General features: G+C 39.4%; 1 protein-coding gene across 1 annotated transcript in view; it reads right to left on the bottom strand.

The window, feature by feature from the left end:
• The window catches only part of ENPP1 (ectonucleotide pyrophosphatase/phosphodiesterase 1), a 1,288,649-nt gene that overhangs the window by 85,640 nt on the left and 1,183,553 nt on the right, over positions 1-19,456 (bottom strand). The window contains exon 20 of the mRNA XM_044063702.1: positions 18,392-18,543. Within this exon, the coding sequence (XP_043919637.1) occupies positions 18,392-18,543 (152 nt within the window). The remainder of the gene's footprint in view (positions 1-18,391; positions 18,544-19,456) is intronic.

Below are 19,456 nucleotides of genomic sequence, written 5' to 3'. Positions count from 1 at the left end.
AAGTGGCATACAGATAAGTAATAAAGTTGATATTATATAATATATTTAATCTCTTTGTCCCATAATAATACATTGTACCTAAGAATGTAGCTTTAATGATTTGGCTAACTAAATAAAAAAGTTCTATTTACAGGTTTCAAAAGTCAGCCAACTTTGTACTTTTGTCTAGGACTTGGTTTTCCATAAAATATAAATCAGCTGAAAGGATATTAGTGTACTTACTTTGCATGGTTCATTAAACACTTACTCTGTGTCATTTTTGGTTAAATGTGCTTTTAAGGACTTCCATAAATAAAGCAAATCTCCCAGCATTTTGTAGATCAGGCAGCAAAGAATTCAATAGGGAAGAGTCTGTTTTACAGCAGGCCTTCTTGGCAACAGCGGGTGATGGCCTGATGAGCTCCTGTTTATCATTAATCAGCATACTGTAGGGGTATATTGTAATGAATCAGGAGTTTTTGACTGGAGGGCAATATCTATCATTAAATGGCCTGTAAGTCAAAGTAGCCAGCAGAAACTTTCTCTGGCTTCAAATGGCAATCACTTGGCTTTTCAGATGGTTGTGTAGTGGTGTTTTATGCACTGTAAAAAAATTATTTACACAAATGTATATATCTTACATTTTTTTTTATCTGTTGTCAGCAGAAGTTTTATATTTTTGGGAGAGTTAGGATCTATAAGGGGATGGCATTTTGAGTCTACACAGTAGTATCCTTTTGGTGTTTTATTTATTAGCTTCTGGGATTAAAAGATGTTAGTAAGTTCTACTTGGAAATGGATCTCGTCTACTGGCACTTCGGTGTGTTTAATAAAAAATAACATTTGATCAGATAATATTCTCAGAAACTCTATCAAGTTGCAAGGCAAACATTGTAAGACAAAGAAGACAGTGATCAGACACCCTTCATAAGGAATGCCAACAACAACTTGTTCACCCATCAATAGAACATCAAAGGCAGATGGCAGGAGTACTTCCAGCAGCATCTGAATGATGAGATCCCCACAGAAGCTCTACTGCTCGAAACACAGCCTACAATGAGAGAAGAGAAGGAGCCCACCATACGAGAAGTAGGAACAGCACTAAGGAAAATGAAGTCAGGAAAAGCATCAGGCTCAGATGAGGTCATGGCAGATATGATAAAGATACTGGGCGAGATGGGGAGAAATGGCTCCTGAAGGTACTCACTGCAGCATAGAAACAAGGTGTATCCCAGATGACTGAAAAATAAGCAAACTAACGCCAGTACACAAGAACAAAGGAGGCATTCATAACTGTCACACTTCATGAAAGTTCTACAGAGGGTGACCAATACACAAATACGCAGAATAGTAGAAAGTAAGATGAGAGATGAGCAATTTAGATTCAGATCAGGCTCTACAACAACTGGACTAATGTTTGCAGTGAGACAGAGAGTTGAGAAGAAGGTAGAGGTGAGGAAAGAGTCCAACTGGGCATTTCTGGACTTGGAGAAAGCATATAACAAGGTCCCAAGTAAGCTTATTTGGGCAGTCCTGCAGTGGCTCCAAATCCCAGAAACAGTGGTAGAATTAGTGCAGGATATCTACAAGAATCCAGTGACACAAGTGTGAACAGTGTAAAGACTCGCAGAGGGGTTTCTAGTGGGAGTAGGGGTGCATCAGGGTTCATCTCTGAGCCCTCTTATTGGTAATAGACTACATTAGCAAACAGGTCAGAGAGGACAGATCAACAAAGTTGTTGTACGCAAATGATGTGTCATTACAGGCAGACTCTTAACAAATGCAGGAAAGGATAGGGGAGTGGAATGGAAAACTAAATGCTAAGTTCAGTTAAGACAGTTGTAATAGCAGCAAATGGTTTAGTTCAGACGAAGATGAGTATTGAGACCGAAGGAAAAATAGTGGAACAGGTTAACAGCTTCAAGTATCTGGCAGGGGTGGTTAAGAGAAAGGAAGTCTGAATAAGGAGGTCCAAGCTAGAATCAGAGGGGTTGTTAGGTGTAGTATATGACTCAATAATGCCAAAGAAGCTGAAAAATAAGGTATACAAAACAGTGGTGCAACCAGTACTACTGTATTACACAGAAAACAGAACCCTGGCAGTAAAGGCAGAGCAGATGAGGAAGCTAGAGGTGATGAATGGAAAGGACTGAGATGGGTGGTAAGATGCACACTGTAGGACAGATAAAGAAATGAGGATATCGGAACAGAAGCCCAAGTAGCACCAATTGTAGGGAAGGTCAAAGCAGATTATGGTCATTCAAGCATGTACAGTTCAATACCTGGAATAATATGTTTTTTACTATGGAAGAGAGACTTACAATTATTAAAATGATAATATTCCCCAAGATATTATACTTAATACAATCAATAATACTCCCACCTACAAAAATAATTATCAAGAAATTGAATACACTAATGTTAAATTTCTTATGGGCACCTAATAGACCTAGGATTGCATTAAAGAAACATACTAATAGCTGGTCTCAAGGGGGCATTTCTTTTCCAGACTTTAACTTATATACTATCTCTTCTATTATAAAAGTTATTACTTTGTTAATAGATCAGTCATATGTTGCAAAATGGAAAGATTACTGGGAACTAATTAGCATTCACTTCATGAAAATCTCTTTAATACATAAAAATATCATTGTAAATAACCCCATGTTATGGTTACTAAAAGAATTGTGTACTTCATCCATTACACCAAAATATGTAGTTAGTTACCCATTAAACATTATTAGCTATCGTAATTTTATATTCATGCATCCTAAGTATAAGGAATGGAATTTTATTATATCCCCTATAATGTATACACAAGGTATGCTTTTGTCATCCACTTCTGAAAGAACTCATTTAGTCACAGAAAATGATTAAAGTACTGGTATCAGTTGCTATCTGATAATAAAGTTAAAAATTTAGACTTCTTAAAACAAGAATTTGATCTGAGAGAAATTTGTTGGTTAGAAGTTCAGACCTTTAGACAACATCTTATTAATAAAATTGATTTAATGTCTATAACAGCTAAAGAATCTATTCCAACACTGATTGATTACTTGATATTAAATTTACAACATAAAGTTTCTGATAAAGGTAAGCTTTCATACATACATAAAATTATCAGAGAAGAAACTTATTACAGTGTAGATACCTATTGGAATTATTTCACTTCCATTAATGGTGAATCACCAAATCAATAAGATAAACAATATATACTAGAATCTGCCTATAAAACTACTTCTTCCATTATTTGGAGACTTTTTACTTGGAAATTTTTACATAGATCCTTTTATACACCTTTGATGATGAATAAAATAAATAATAAAGACAATCTATGTAAAATATGTAATGTAGAAATTAATGCTGATTGGGCACATATGTTTTATGACTGTATAAAATTGAAAGAATATTGGAAGTCAATCAATGATTTTTTGCAGGCTCTTTTTACAGATAATTTCATTATTTCTAAATCTCTTATATTATTCAACACTCCTGTTCCTCAAAGTGTTAAAAAGGTTAAGCTTCCCTTGTTATAGTCTATTCTAGCAGTGGCTAGAAAAATAATAACCAGAAATTGGATTTCAGATACTCCTCCTTCGTTTAATGAATTTAAAAATGTTATGACTGTAGTGTGCCATATGGAATTGATGACAATAAAATCAAGAACAACTAGAAAAACATCTTACTATATTATATGGGATACTTTACAAAATCTGTTAAAAAAATCTTAGCTTCAATAGCATGGTATTTTAGTTTAATTAATTGATTTGATTGTAGTGGATGTCTTTGCAAATACTTTGGTTATTTTATTGAATGTTATAACCATTTCTATTTTAATTACTTGTATAAAATTGTTATGATATTTATTTTGTATGTTAAAAACAATAAACTTGTTTTAAAAAAAAAAGCATGTACAGGAAAGCAGAAGACAATATGATGAAGTGATTTGGGACAGACAAGAAGAAGGCAAGAAGAAGCAAAGGCATTTAGCAAAGAGATGGATGTATTGTGTGAGAAAAGCCCTGTGACAGTCAGGCATGAGTGTAGAGGAAAGTAGAAGAGTGCCATAGAACAGAGAAAGATGGTAGGATTTGGCATGACACTCCAACCCCATGAATAAAATGGGAAAAACGGGGGTTGATGATGATGATCACAACTGGAGTGTTATGGACAAGTCATTGCTGAATGCCAGAAATCACTATGTTGGTCTGCTGAGTGTTCATAGTTAAGTTACTGGCAGCCATCCAGTTCCAAATGGTGCAAAATGGTGTAAACATCCTGTTGGAGTAGGGTTTGCAGTTTGTGGGCTGTTTTTTTCTCTGTTTTTGTGATGATAATATCACATTAGCATTTCTTACAGAACAGCTTGCTGAGGGGGAAATGCCACTATATCAAGTACAGCAGTGTTTTCATATTTGAAGCGAACCTTCAGAAAAGTTGTTTACATATGTCTGCATACAAAACAAGTTCAAAACATTTACAAGCTTCAGTACAGTTAGTGTTTATCAACATCATAGCCATTTTAAATTGTGCTGCAAGCAACTATGCCTATAGCTTCCCTTCAGGTAACGCACTTATCAGTTTATTTGTGAGCACTCTTGGACTCTTCCCACTACATACACATCTTCGTGTAACAGTAGTAATGCAAGTGGTGCTGGGAGGGAACAGTCTGAGTCTGACATGGAATATGGCAGAATGACAGTTGTCAAGCTTCTGTTCTCTGTGGCATGCCTGAAAGTAGAATACTTTTTCTGATATAATCATTGGTTTGTAAATCACTTCAAGGGTGTTTCATAAAGATCCAAGAGGGTTTGCGTGAATGTGACCATCTGAGCATTTAAAGTTAATGCTTATTTTTTCTGTGTGGGAAGTCGTCAAAGCTCATTTGTATTGTATTATCTTCATGTATTATGTACATTAAAAGACTCTTAAATTTTCATTGATTTGTTGGGGAAATGACCTTAAATTGCAGAATAAGTTAAAAGGCCATCTGCAAATAAAACATCCGGTGCAGTATTCAGACACATTCACTGCATTCCTGTGCTGCACAAGTACACAGCTTGGTATGTAGGGCTCAGGTCAGGTCCACTTCTGAGCACCCCTTGGTGCTGAACTGGCACAGACCTCACTGCACTGTCCAAGGCTGGTACTCAATGTGTTAAAAGTGCCATTCAGAGACACTACACTTACCTTGAATGCCTCATTAACATAATTGCCATATTATGAGCTTTGAAACTGTATGATAAAAAAAAACATGGCTATTGCAGTACTAATCACCCTCACAGAAATTTGTGGTAGCACTAACAGAAAGGATTAGTGGATATTATTGATTTTATGCAAGACAGAAATGACCAGTTGACAGGGTTGGGGGGCACATGGAGGTGAGTAACAGAGTTCTGCAGTGTACTACCAGAGTGCTGTACAGAGTATAACAGGATGTAACATGTGATGGTGTAAGGTGACATAGGCCATATGTAGTTAAGGCGATTAAATAAATATATCTGATTTCTCTTGGGGAGAGGGGCATCCATAGCCAACTGCAGGAATATCAGGAGCCCAGGGAATGTTGCAATGATGAACAATGGCTGACTGGGAATGGAGCACAGCTGTGGATAGCAGTGGTCCACCTAAGTAATGACTAGGATCACATGAGGTGTAACATAACACAATTACATTATACTGACAGAGTGGGTTGTGTTGTGATGCATACTGTCTGTGTATATGTATCACATAAGGAACATAATGGACACTGAGAAGTAAGACTAGAACAGAGGTTAGTAGAAACAGGTTGTTGTAAATATATGGAGCACATGATGGATGTGTTTATTGGGTACAGGTAAGCACAGGATGCCGACAGGGTACATGCCACAACATGGTCCATCTCTATGCTGCCTACTGGAATGGTAAGGGGAGCTGTCCTGTTATAGTGGTGTATGGTGGGGTTGGACATAATGGAGGTGCAGCAACCAATGGGTAACCAACTGTATGTCAACATTTACAGATTGTGACATGGCCACTAAGGAAAGAAAGCAACAACTTGTACCTGCTAACATGCATTCCAATCCCACTGCACATTGTAGATCAGGCAACAAAAGAATTCAATAGGGAAAAGAGTCTGTTTTACAGAAGGCCTTCTTGGCAACAATGGTGATGGCCTGATGAGCTCCTGTTTATCATTAATCAGCATACGCTGCTTAGGGGTATATTGTAATGAATCAGGAGTTTTTGAGTGGAGGAGCAATATCTATCATTAAAATGGCCTGTAAGTCAAAGTAGCCAACAGAAACTTTCTCTGGCTTCAAATGGCAATCACTTGGCTTTTTCAGATGGTTGTGTAGTGGGTGTTTTATGCATTTTGTAAAAAAATTATTTACACAAATGTATATATCTTACAGGTTTTTCTCTGTTGTATCAGCAGAAGTTTTTATATTTTTTGGGAGAGTTACAGGATCTATAAAGGTGATGGCATTTTGGAAGTCCTACACAGTAGTATCCTTTTGGTGTTTTTATTTATGCTTCTGGGATTAAAGATGTTCCAGTAGGGTTCTAAACTTGGGAAATGGATCTAGATCTACTGGCATACGATTGTGTTTTAATAAAAATAACATTTGATCAGATAATGATTCTCCAGAAACTCTATCCAAGTTGCAAGGCAAACATTGTAAAGGGAACAAAGAAGACAGTGAATGAAGACACCCTTCACTTCAAAAAGGGAATGCCTTAACTTAACAACTTGTTCACCCATCGGCTAGAGACATCAAAGGCAGAATGGCAGGAGTACTTCCAGCAGCATCCTGAATGATGAGATCCCCACAGAGAAGCTCTACTGCTTTCGAAACACAGCCTACAATGAGAGAGAAGAGAAAGGAGCCCACCATACGAGAAGTAGGAACAGCACTGAAGGAAAATGAAGTCAGAAAAGCATCCCAGGCTTCCAGATGAGGTCATGGCTTGAGATATGATAAAGATACTGGGCGAGATGGGGAGAAATGGCTCCTGAGAGGAATTTACTTTCACTGCAGCATAGAAACAAGGTTATTATCCCAGATGACTGAAAAATAAGCAAACTAACGCCAATACACAAGAACAAAGGAGGCATTCACGCTAACTGTCACACACGTCAGATGAAGAAGTTCTACAGGAGGGGTGACCTAATAATAATACACAAATCTTGCAGAGCTAGTAGAAAGTAAGATGAGAGATGAGCAATTTTAGATTCAGATTCAGGGCTCTACAACCAACTGGACTAATGTTTTTGCAGTGAGACAGAGAGTTGAGAAGGTAGAGGTGAGGAAAGAGTCCAACTGGACATTTCTAGACTTGGAGAAAGCATATGACATGGTCCCAAGAAAGCTTATTTGGGCAGTCTTGCAGTGGCTCCAAATCCCAGAAACAGTGGTAGAATTAGTGCAGGATATCTACAAGAATCCAGTGACACAAGTGTGAAGACAGTGTAAGGAAGGCTACTCACCAGAGGGTTTCTAGTGGGAGTAGGGGTGCTTCCAGAGGTTCATCTCTGAGCCCCTCTTATTGAGTAATAGACTACATTAGCAAACAGGTCCAGAGAGGACAGATCCAACAAAGTTGCTGTGCATAAATGACAGTGTCATGTACAAGGCAGGCTCATTAACTGCAGGAAAGGATAGGGGAGTGGAATGGAAAACTAAATGCTAAGTTCAGTTAAGACAGTTGTAATAGCAGCAAATGGTTTAGTTCAGACGAAGATGAGTATTGAGACCGAAGGAAAAATAGTGGAACAGGTTAACAGCTTCAAGTATCTGGCAGGGGTGGTTAAGAGAAAGGAAGTCTGAATAAGGAGGTCCAAGCTAGAATCAGATGGGTTGTTAGGTGTAGTATATGACTCAGGAATGCCAAGGAAGCTGAAAAATAAGGTATACAAAACAGTGGTGCAACCAGTACTACTGTATTATACAGAAAACAGAACCCTGGCAGTAAAGGCAGAGCAGATGAGGAAGCTAGATGTGATGAAAGGAAAGGACTGAGATGGGTGGTAAGATGCACACTGTAGGACAGATAAAGAAATGAGGCTATCGGAACAGAAGCCCAAGTAGCACCAATTGTAGGGAAGGTCAATGCAGATTATGGTCATTCAAGCATGTACAGGAAAGCAGAAGACAATATGATGAAGTGATTTGGGACAGACAAGAAGAAGGCAAGAGGAAGCAAAGGCATTTAGCAAAGAGATGGATGGGTTGTGTGAGAAAAGCCCTGTGACAGTCAGGCATGAGTGTAGAGGAAAGTAGAAGAGTGCCATAGAACAGAGAAAGATGGTAGCATTTGGCATGACACTCCAACCCCATGAAGAAAATGGGAAAAACGGGGGTTGATGATGATGATCACAACTGGAGTGTTAATGACAAGTCATTGCTGAATGCCAGAAATCACTATGTTGGACTGCTGAGTGTTCATAGTTAAGTTACTGGCAGCCATCCAGTTCCAAATGGTGCAAAATGGTGTAAACATCCTGTTGGAGTAGGGTTTGCAGTTTGTGTGCTGTTTTTTTCTCTGTTTTTGTGATGATAATATCACATTAGCATTTCCTACAGAACAGCTTGCTGAGGGGAAATGCCACTATATCAAGTACAGCAGTGTTTTCATGATTTGAAGCGAACCTTCAGAAAAGTTGTTTACATATATCTGCATACAAAACAAGTTCAAAACATTTACAAGCTTCAGTACAGTTAGTGTTTATCAACATCATAACCATTTTAAATTGTGCTGCAAGCAACTATGCCTATAGCTTCCCTTCAGGTATGGCACATCAGTTTATTTGTGAGCACTCTTGGACTCTTCCCACTACAAATACATCTTCGTTTAACAGTAGTAATGCAAGTGGTGCTGGGAGGGAACAGTCTGAGTCTGACATGGAATATGGCAGAATGACTAGTTGTCAGGCTTCTGTTCTCTGTGGCATGCCTGAAAGTAGAATACTTTTTCTGATATGATCATTGGTTTGTAAATCACTTCAAGGGTGTTTCATAAAGATCCAAGAGGGTTTGCGTGAATGTGACCATCTGAGCATTTAAAGTTAATGCTTATTTTTTCTGTGTGGGAAGTCGTCAAAGCTCATTTGTATTGAATTATCTTCATGTATTATGTACATTAAAAGACTCTTAAATTTTGCGAAGATGTCATTGATTTGTTGGGAAAATTACCTTAAATTGCAGAATAAGTTAAAAGGCCATCTGCAAATAAAACATCCGGTGCAGTATTCAGACACATTCACTGCATTCCTGTGCTGCACAAGTACACAGCTTGGGATGTAGGGCTCAGGTCGGGTCCACTTCTGAGCACCCCTTGGTGCTGAACTGGCACAGACCTCACTGCACTGTCCAAGGCTGGTACTCAATGTGTTAAAAGTGCAATTCAGAGACACTACACTTACCTTGAATGCCTCATTAACATAATTGCCATATTATGAGCTTTGAAACTGCATGATAAAAAAAAAACATGGCTATTGCAGTACTAATCACCCCCACAGAAATTTGTGGTAGCACTAACAGAAAGGATTAGTGGATTTTATTGATTTTATGCAAGACAGAAATGACCAGTTGACAGGGTTGGGGGGCACATGGAGGTGAGTAACAGAGTTCTGCAGTGTACTACCAGAGTGCCGTACAGAGTATAACAGGATGTAACATGTGATGGTGTAAGGTGACATAGGCCATATGTAGTTAAGGCGATTAAATAAATATATCTGATTTCTCTTGGGGAGTGGGGCATCCATAGCCAACTGCAGGAATATCAGGAGCCCAGGGAATGTTGCAATGATGAACAATGGCTGACTGGGAATGGAGCACAGCTGTGGATAGCAGTGGTCCACCAAAGTAATGACTAGGATCACATGAGGTGTAACATAACACAATTACATTATACTGACAGAGTGGGTTGTGTTGTGATGCATACTGTCTGTGTATATGTATCACATAAGGAACATAATGGACACTGAGAAGTAAGACTAGAACACAGGTTAGTAGAAACAGGTTGTTGTAAATATATGGAGCACATGATGGATGTGTTTATTGGGTACAGGTAAGCACAGGATGCCGACAGGGTACATGCCACAACATGGTCCATCTCTATGCTGCCTACTGGAATGGTAAGGGGAGCTGTCCTGTTATAGTGGTGTATGGTGGGGGTTGGACATAATGGAGGTGCAGCAACCAATGGGTAACCAACTGTATGTCAACATTTACAGATTGTGACATGGCCACTAAGGAAAGAAAGCAACAACTTGTACCTGCTAACATGCATTCCAATCCCACTGCACATTGCTCACTATGTTTTTTGTGTGGTACACATACAATATGTATCACAACACTGCCCACTCTGTCAGTGTAATGTAACTGTGTCATGCTACACCTCCTGTGACCCCAATTGTTACTTAGGTGGGCAATGCTGCCACACATCTGCCACATTCCCAGTCAGCTATCATTGTAACATTCACTAGGCTCCTCGCACACTCAACTGCAGTTGGCAATGGGGGAAAGCTGGCTGAATGGTTAAAATCTTTGCCTCACAGGCACAAGGTAAAAGGTTTAATTCTAACCTCTAGTTATTGGGTAGGTTTGTGGTCTTCAGGCTGAGTATTTATCTATGAACCTATGGAGCTGTGCCTGTTGTGGCATTGCATGTGGGATAACAGTTAATTTACCTCACAGATATAAAGACCAGGATTTGATTCTCACCTCTGGTTACTGGCTAGGCTTGTAATAGTCTGCACACTGATATCCTGGAATTTACTGATGAATCTAAGAGGCTATCCCAGGCAAGGATGGAAGTGTTACTGCATGCCCTCCATGAGCACTGAAGGCAGATCTTAGAAATGGATAAATGTGACCAAGCCTTCTGTGACATATATATCATGAAGTCGGTGGCCACAAAGGGGCAATCTATCATGTATAGTGCAGGTTCACTGAAATGATCTTGCATGAATGCCAGATGGCCTGTGCCACTGCAACAATGTGGTGCTGTACTGCATCCACTATTGCAGACCACCCTGATTCCCAAGAAGGAGCTCCTGATGTACCTGCCTGGGAAGGCAGAATGAACTTTGATACCTGATGGATGCCTGGATGTGGGAGCTGAGCTAGACACACCATTCTGGGTCTCTTTTCAAGATGCACCACGTTGATATACCATTATATCAATAATAAAGTTTAGAGGCATGCCTGTCCCTTAGGTTCAGGGATGCTGAAACAACACCATCCCTCCTTTACAGGGACATCTGGTATTCAAGCACAATGGCATACCACATGAAGTATGTGTGTATACATTCTTTTCATAGCTGTAATCAGTAACATTGGTGTAACACAAGGTGAAACTGTCACACATTACAAATGTCACACACAGATGTGCAACTTCCTCCTTTCACAGTTGCTCTGGTTATGGGGATTTTTCATCACGGAATGGTGCACACCTGATGCTGGTACTGCAATGGACACTGATGGTAATGGTGGCCTTATGACAGTGGAGAGGGCACAGTGCCATTAATGGCAATGGTGATGGTGAAGGGTACACTACCACACATGTCCAGTGACACAGCTCTGTTGCCTGTGGAGCCCACCTTCACCTCACCAGAACCCATGGAAGAACATGTCATACCTGGTGCACCTACATAATGAATGCCATCATCCCTGTTCATGCACCTGTAGTGGGCATGTCCACACAGTGTGAGAAAAGGGGTCATGCGAAACAACCCAGTGACAGTCACCACCATGCCTCCTACAACTGATGTGCAGGGCAGTCACTCAGGCACAGTCAGATGCCATTTCCTCTACGACAGAGATGAATGCCTGTGCTGCATGTTCTATGTGACAAGGTACACAAGAATTCTCAATAAGATGCCTGCTTGCCTCTACTGCCTCTCTGAGTTGGGAGTAATGCCATTCCTGTGACTGCAGTTTATCTCCACTGAGGGTACATCTCACATGGTTGACAGGTCATGTTTACATGCTGCTAACTCCTCCACACCACCCACCAGAGGGAAGCCTGGTAATGCATGGCATGGTCATCTACAAAGACATGGAGTATGTGGCAATCAGGCACATGCCACATGGTGGTGGTCTTGGGATTCTTTTTGCTGAGGGATAATGATACCAGTGCCATTCCTCAGAGGGGGCACATCCATGGCAGGGGGCGTCCATGGTCTACATCCTTTCCACCTGAGGTACCATAACACCTGTCATACACACATGCAAACAATGTGGCCACATCTGGAGAAGCTGTGTCTCCTGGTGCATAGTTTGTACACTTACTCAATACTTTTGGATTACTACCTCTCTGAGGATACACCATGTTCTCTATACATAGTATACTCACCCCCCCCCGATCTCCTGACTATATTACACAATCCCTTCCTCATCATTAGTAGACACCCAGCTCAACACTGTGCCATTTCCTAATTTCTGTCACTGCCCCTCCTCATTTGTGCATATGATGACTACTGTGCCTTGCTCTGACAGCTGTTTTTATGGGTCAATAATGTCTTATGCACAGCATGGACAGTCAATGTACCACTGAGCAAACCTTGCATGTAGTATTGTATACATCAGTTTTAATTTTTGCTATGTCCAATGTGAACAAGATGCCACCTCTTTATCAGGCCTGCATCATACTGCTCTTAACTCTGATTGCAAGTTCTTACCCTGCAGGCAGTTCTTCTGACAGCTCCACAAAAGGCATCACCACCTGCCACTGCCTCTAGATTGCCTGGTCTAGAATAATAATCCCCTGGTCTAGCATTTTCTATATAACCATGAAGTGCACAGACAGTGAATATCCTGCTGCAGGTCTACAGAGCATGCTGCAGTGCCTCACATGAGGAATCTAGCCACCTTCATTTGTCTTAACACATGCTTGATGATATTTTGGGTTTGTAACAGTGTAGTGCTGCACTGCATCTCAGACATGCTCTGTTGAGTATGTACTGGTGTCATGAAACATGAATCCAGAGGATATCAAGTAAAATGTCCCATAAAATGTCCTTGTTTGAGGTCATCCTGTACAAATTGCTGGCATAGATCAGACGTGCTAGATGTGGGAATCTTAGGAACTACTTGGATAGTGAACAGGCACATTTCATATGATACACAGTGTGTTGCACACCAACTGGCAATTGATGGAGAGGAAATGCTTACAGATGATGTACAGTTATCCAAGTGGTCCAGGCAGGGGCTTGATATCAATATTGGTGCAATCAATGGCCCCCCTAGAAACTCAGCAAAACATGCTATTTAATAAAATGCCTACAGAGTGTTGCTTCTCTCCTCTGTGGTTCTTGGGAACCCCACATACTGTAGCATCACATTCACAAACCAGTGAAGGATTCATGATGCAGGTGCCTGTGGTACACCAACTTTGTCCCGTGATGGTCGTTGGAAGGTCCCTGTAGCAAGAATAGCTGCACATACCTTAGTGCCAAAGGGATCAGTATTCCCTGCATCCCAAAAGATTCCATATGAGAATAGCACATGTGTACCAGTTCTCACATGTCGTTTCTGTCTACAATATAATGACCTAATGTATCCTTATTGTGGAGGTAGCATGGTATAGTGATTGAGGTTGGATCTTTTTGCAGTGTCTCACAACCACTAGCTGAGATACTGGCCTCTAACATGCACTACTTCACTATGGCTACTGCCATATCTAGCATCATAGTGTGGTCTCTCTCTCTCTCTCCATCAAAAAATCTTGGTGTACAAACTTGTTCTGGGCAACAACACATTGATCAACTTTTATGCATTTATGACTCATACCTCCATACTGTTTACACTCATTTATATTCACAGTGGTACACATTTCTGTTTCATTACGTGGTAATTAGCATTTGATGCTGATGCAGTTTTGCTTGCTTATATGAAGGCCTTAACTTGAGTTTCTGAATTGGCCATACCCTGCACTCTGCCACTCTTTGCACAATTTTACGTAACATATTGCAGAATCTGTTTGTGAATCTTGTGGTATATGTTAAGAATTTTGTAAAGCTTATTAAATGTATTGCTTTAAATATATTAACAAATAAAAAGGGTAACCTTTTCTCAGCTAAACCATAAAGTTTTCAATATAACTGATAGTGTTGTACATTATAAAAATGATGGAGACAAATACAAAGGAAATGATCATTTAATACTTATAACATAAATGCATTCCTAAGCTAGCTAAACTCGTAGTCTATAATAAAGTAAAACAATATATCTTATCTGAAATCCACAGGGAAATTTCTTGGATATATAAAACAGAATTACAGTTTTAAGTCAGACTGTAAAAGATCACAGAATATGTGACTGATATGTTAAAGCTGCTTATAAACAATGCTGTTTTTATAATGATTGTGGGACCTAAAATGTTCAGACATACACAAACACACACATATATACTAAAGGAGACCATTTTGTGGACAGATCTTACCAGGGAGGAAGCAACATCCCCCATGTTCGTGAGTACTAGATCTAGGATATTTGTACCTCCAGTTGGGGAGCTAACTAGTTCCTCCAGGGTGTTTGTTTTGACCAAATCCAAAAACTTTTCAGCAAGTGAATTATGGGTTATATAAGTCTCCCAGTTTATGGAGAGGTAGCTGAAGTCACCCATAAGTATGGTGTTGGGCAGAATGTTAAGCTAGTCCAATAGGTTTGGGTAGGAGGTGTGGTTTTCCAGACTCATGTTAGGGGATCTGTAGCTAGCAAGGATATGATACCTATGGTTAGTTGGGCATGGAGCAGCTGAAGTGAGTCATGCTGTTGGCTGGACCAGTCTAGCAGTGTACTTGCCCAATATGAGCACTGAGATACTTCCTCCCTTTGTTTTACCTTGAGTTGAGGAGGACTGAAATGAACGATAAGCATTGTAACCTTTGATAGCCATGGTGCTCTCCATGGTCCTGAACCATGTTCCGTGACTGAATTCTCCAAGGTGAGGAGTGCCTCCAGGGAGTGCAGTTTTTCATTTAAATACTGAGCAGCAGTGCCTTTAGGTAGTTGTGAGTGATTTTTGTTATGTTGGAGAGTTTAACAACTTGGCATGGCTTAAAAAAGCACTATGCGGATAAATATGTACACATATATACATATGAAGTTAAAACATTAAATGCTATGATGTTTATATAGTTATTACCAAAGTTAACTTTTCTGCATGTTGTTGGTAAACCATTGATTTTGCATGTTTAAGAGAAGATGGTTGTCGGATAGGCTTTGGCCTTCTTTGCAGGTATTTTCCTGATGATACATAATTCCTTGTGAGTGGTTGAATAGCTGGTAGACATTTCTACTATTTCTCTTTCCGATGCTCCTTACTATTTTTTTCTTCTAGAAGGATGATGAAAGGTAAAAAGTTGACCCACTAAACTATTTTTCCTGTGACAGCAGAATCTAGATTTCAACTCTTATATCTTCTGGGTACATTCTCTGACAAGCATGCCTCTGTATAACAATGTCTGTCACAGCCACCCTTGTAACTGTAGCCACCAAATCACTTGCACATTCTAATGTAAAAAAGGCCCACAGAGTTGACATTCCTGATCACCGTAAGTCTTCTATTTCCTTACAATCTTAACGTAGTCTTTGAAATATCCTATAGCTGCTATAAGACTGCATTCTGCCAAAGTGTTATAGATATAAACATTAATATAACTGTGCCTATCAGCGAGCCTCTCTTTTTTGTAAAGTGGATGGTTTCTGGAGATATGGGTGATGACCTGCGAAGAACAGATGAAAGAGGGACAGCTGAACAGGTAGGGTCTAATTTGTGACTGAAGAGCTCTCCTTCTCAAATTTATATACAAGATCAATAAGTTTATGTGAAGGTGGATGAACAGGATTTATTTTTTTTTTTTTCTTCAATAAATCTTACAAGGTTTTAAATAAAGGAAGATCTTCCCTACAGATTTAGGTACCTTTAACATATCAAACAGTTGCCTCTTTGAAGATGAAATATGTGGTGTAAATGAGTTGCAGCTCTCTCCAGCAGAATTTATTTCCCCTGAAATCAATATCTTGTGACAGGGAATCACAGTAGCATCAAGAAGGGCCTTAACAGTCTGAAAATATGTACTAAATGGAGAAATAATGCTGAGCTGATAAGACAAATTACTCTTCTTCAGAAAATTAAGTACTTTTAGCCACTTTATTTTTCTTACCTACGGCCTGAGCTGGTGTCAACTGTGTCTTATGTCGCTTTCTAAAATGGACAGAAGTTGGCAGAACCTAACATCATATACATTACCAAATGATTATAATCTATCTTATGTGAAACTGAAACAGGTTAACTAGACTGTTTAACAATGAAAAAAGGCCTTGATAATAGGGGAGAAACAGGATTTTCTATTACAGCGAATTCAGGCTCAACTTCCCAAATGTTTTCACAAATTCTTTGGTGTATCTGCCATTTGCTCTGATATTGATACAGACTAAAATGCCCATTTCAATTAAAATTTAACACACACCCCAATGCTGGTACAGGGTAATGGGCACACAAGTAAGTGACTTCATGTCTCTATCTCTGAAAGTCAGTACAACTCAAGTATTGAAACTTACTCAAAAATATGTTGTCCTTTGAGCCTTCACCACTGCTCATTTATTACACATGTCTGGGGTGACAACAATCCATGAAGTGCCCATCAGACAGACAGCCAAGAGGGATTTTTCTGCTATGGAACTAACATTTGCCAGACATCCTAAGCCTTCCTTTTGATATGTGCATGCTCCCAAAAACAAGCTTCGTAAGGGCAACTGTTGCAAGTTTAAGTCATCAAGCACTCACACCCTAGACCGATGGCCATTGGTATCATGCAACTTGCACAGGAGCAAACTGGCCACAGGAACCACCAACTCCCACCACTCAGGAAAGCCAGGCTAACATAAGCCACATACACCCACCTTCCCCTGCCCAACTTTTAAGCAACCTAACCTACTACTCAGATTTTGGTTGTTTGGGTCATAACCAAATATTTATCACTCAAAGCCACAGAGCTGTGCATGGACTATTTTTTATTTTATTTTTTTTTTTGCCTTTTCTCTTTTTTTACAGGCTCTACTAAATATTTTTTTCTCTCACTTCTCCACTGACCTAAGCCTTCTTTTCCCCATCAAAATAGAAGCCATCACTTTCTTTCTACAGACTGTAGTTTAAACATATTGCAAAGTCAAAAATCATCCATGCTGTGCTCACAGCCTTACTTTGGCAATGGAAAGCCTTTTAAGATTATTTGCTTGCAACATTTACATTTGTTAATTAAGTTAACTGTCACTGGAAAAAGTGTAAGAAGGTATGATTCAAAGATATATCAAGTGTGATAAAAAGTCAATTAATTCTATCCACTTGAAACAATTTTTGTTTGTCGTTTCGGCTTTTCCCGGTTAGGGGTCACCACAGAGGAACTCCGGTCCGCTAATGATTGGCAGTAGATTTTTTTTTCTGTGGTGCTGAGTTGCCAGCCCGATGCCCAACCTTCAGCGAAGGCACGCCCTTTCACGCATGTCTTTCGGAGGCCACTCGACCGCGGGGAGGACATGCAGACTCCAAAAAAACACAGTGGCTGCAGGGCAAAAATATTTTCTGGATTGAGGGGAGATGTGAGGCACTCAAATGACATGCCTAGCATTGCAGGATATATAACAGAGCCTTCTCCCTTCATATCTCAACATCTGGCATGCATGAGAGCAGAATTAGTCTCACAAAAGAAAGATGACATTGTTCTTTCAACCTTAGCCATGAGAAGCCACACAAATCTTCTTCTTCTTTCAGCTTTTCCCGGTTAGGGGTCCCCACAGTGGATCATCTGTCCGCTCATGATTGGCAGTGGAGTTTTGCAGTGTAGAGTTGCCAGTCCGGTGCCCAACCTTCCACAGAAGGCACAAACATGCACACACTCACACCTAGGGCCAATTTAGAGTGTTCAATCCACCTACAGCATGTCTTTGGAATGCGGGAGGAAACTGGAGTACCCGGAAGAAACCCGCGCAACCACAGGGAGGACATGCAGACTCCACACAGAAGGCACCCCAGCCAAGGATTGAACCAGAGAACCTCTTGCTGTGAAGTGGCAACGCTAACTGCTGCACCACAGTGGCCGCCCTATGAGGAGCCACACAAATAAAGTAGGCAAATTCAAATATTATGACTTATTGTTACAGTGACTCTCCTCAAAGAAGAGATGGCATAATAAGTACAGAAACATATGTAGACCTGAAGTAATCAATTTGGTAGGAGGAGCACGATTATACAAAAATCACTGCAAGAACAAATGTAAATTACAGAAACTATCAAACACAGGTTAAACTTTTCATTTTGCCCCTTTCCCCTGTTGTGTTATGGTTATGAATATCACCGTTAGGTTTCTTCTCCCTCCCTTCCTACTTAATATGTACTTAAGTAATCAAATCAAAGCACTTACAGGTTTATTGACAGTATACGCAGTCCACAGTGGCATCTGGAAATCGTGGCTGAATGCACTTATGTATTGATGACGATGAAGAAGGCAGTGGCTGATGCTCTGCAAAACTGCAGGTTTTCCATATGGCAAGTTAAAGGCTTCTGTTTTCTGAACTAGCAAAACCAAAGAAAGTACCGTCACATTAGTACCTGTGAAACAGCTTTCCTGAGGTACAATGCAAAGAAGCATTTGTCAGTGCCAGACTACCACTTCTTTTTTTTTTCAAAACAATTTTATTGATTTTAATAATTTCAAAATTATAAACAATCACATAAAATTATAGTAAAAACTGTAACTTGAAAACTTTAATATATATAAATTACATTATATAAATTACATATTTGATATATACCAAACTAACAGAAATGAACCAACTAAAGTATTTACATAGACATCCATTAATATATTTACAATGTGTTATTGATATCTGATTATAATGTATATTGTCATTATGAAAGAAACAAACTGATGTAATTTGTTATAGAGATTCGTTCTTCAACAAATTTTGCAAATTAACCCACAATTGATGATTGTATGTTTTTTTAGTTGTCCTTGAGTTTATAGTTTTTAACTGCAGTTGGCATACTACTTTTAACAAATTCATGAACTCAGAAAAAGAAAGAGGAGATTCTGAAATCCAATTTTTTGTTATGGTCTTTCTGGCTACTGCCAGTATTGCCCATAATAGTGGATACTTTATTTTTCTGACACATTGTGGAACAGGAGTATTAAATATCACCAGAGATTTATTTAATGTGAAATTGTCTGAATAAAGTGCCTGTAGTAAGTTATTTATTTTTCCCCAGGAAAGTATTTAAGGTATGGCATTCGTAAAATATATGTGCCCAGTTTATGTCTATATTTGATTTACATTTATTAGAAATATTTTGTTTTTTGTTTATTTTATCCATTAATTGAGGAGTATATAAAGATCTGTTTATTTATCTCCACGTATATAATGTCCAATTCAAAGATAAAGTAGTTTTCCCTGCTGATTGTAAGATGTTTGCTTTATCTAGATTGGTT

Source organism: Protopterus annectens, chromosome 1.part0 (assembly GCF_019279795.1).
Source record: "Protopterus annectens isolate FY-2018-M chromosome 1.part0, PAN1.0, whole genome shotgun sequence".
In the NCBI taxonomy this organism is placed as follows: Eukaryota; Metazoa; Chordata; order Ceratodontiformes; family Protopteridae; genus Protopterus; species Protopterus annectens.
Note: the sequence above shows the minus strand (reverse complement) of the source record. Positions and strands in the feature narration are given on the sequence as shown.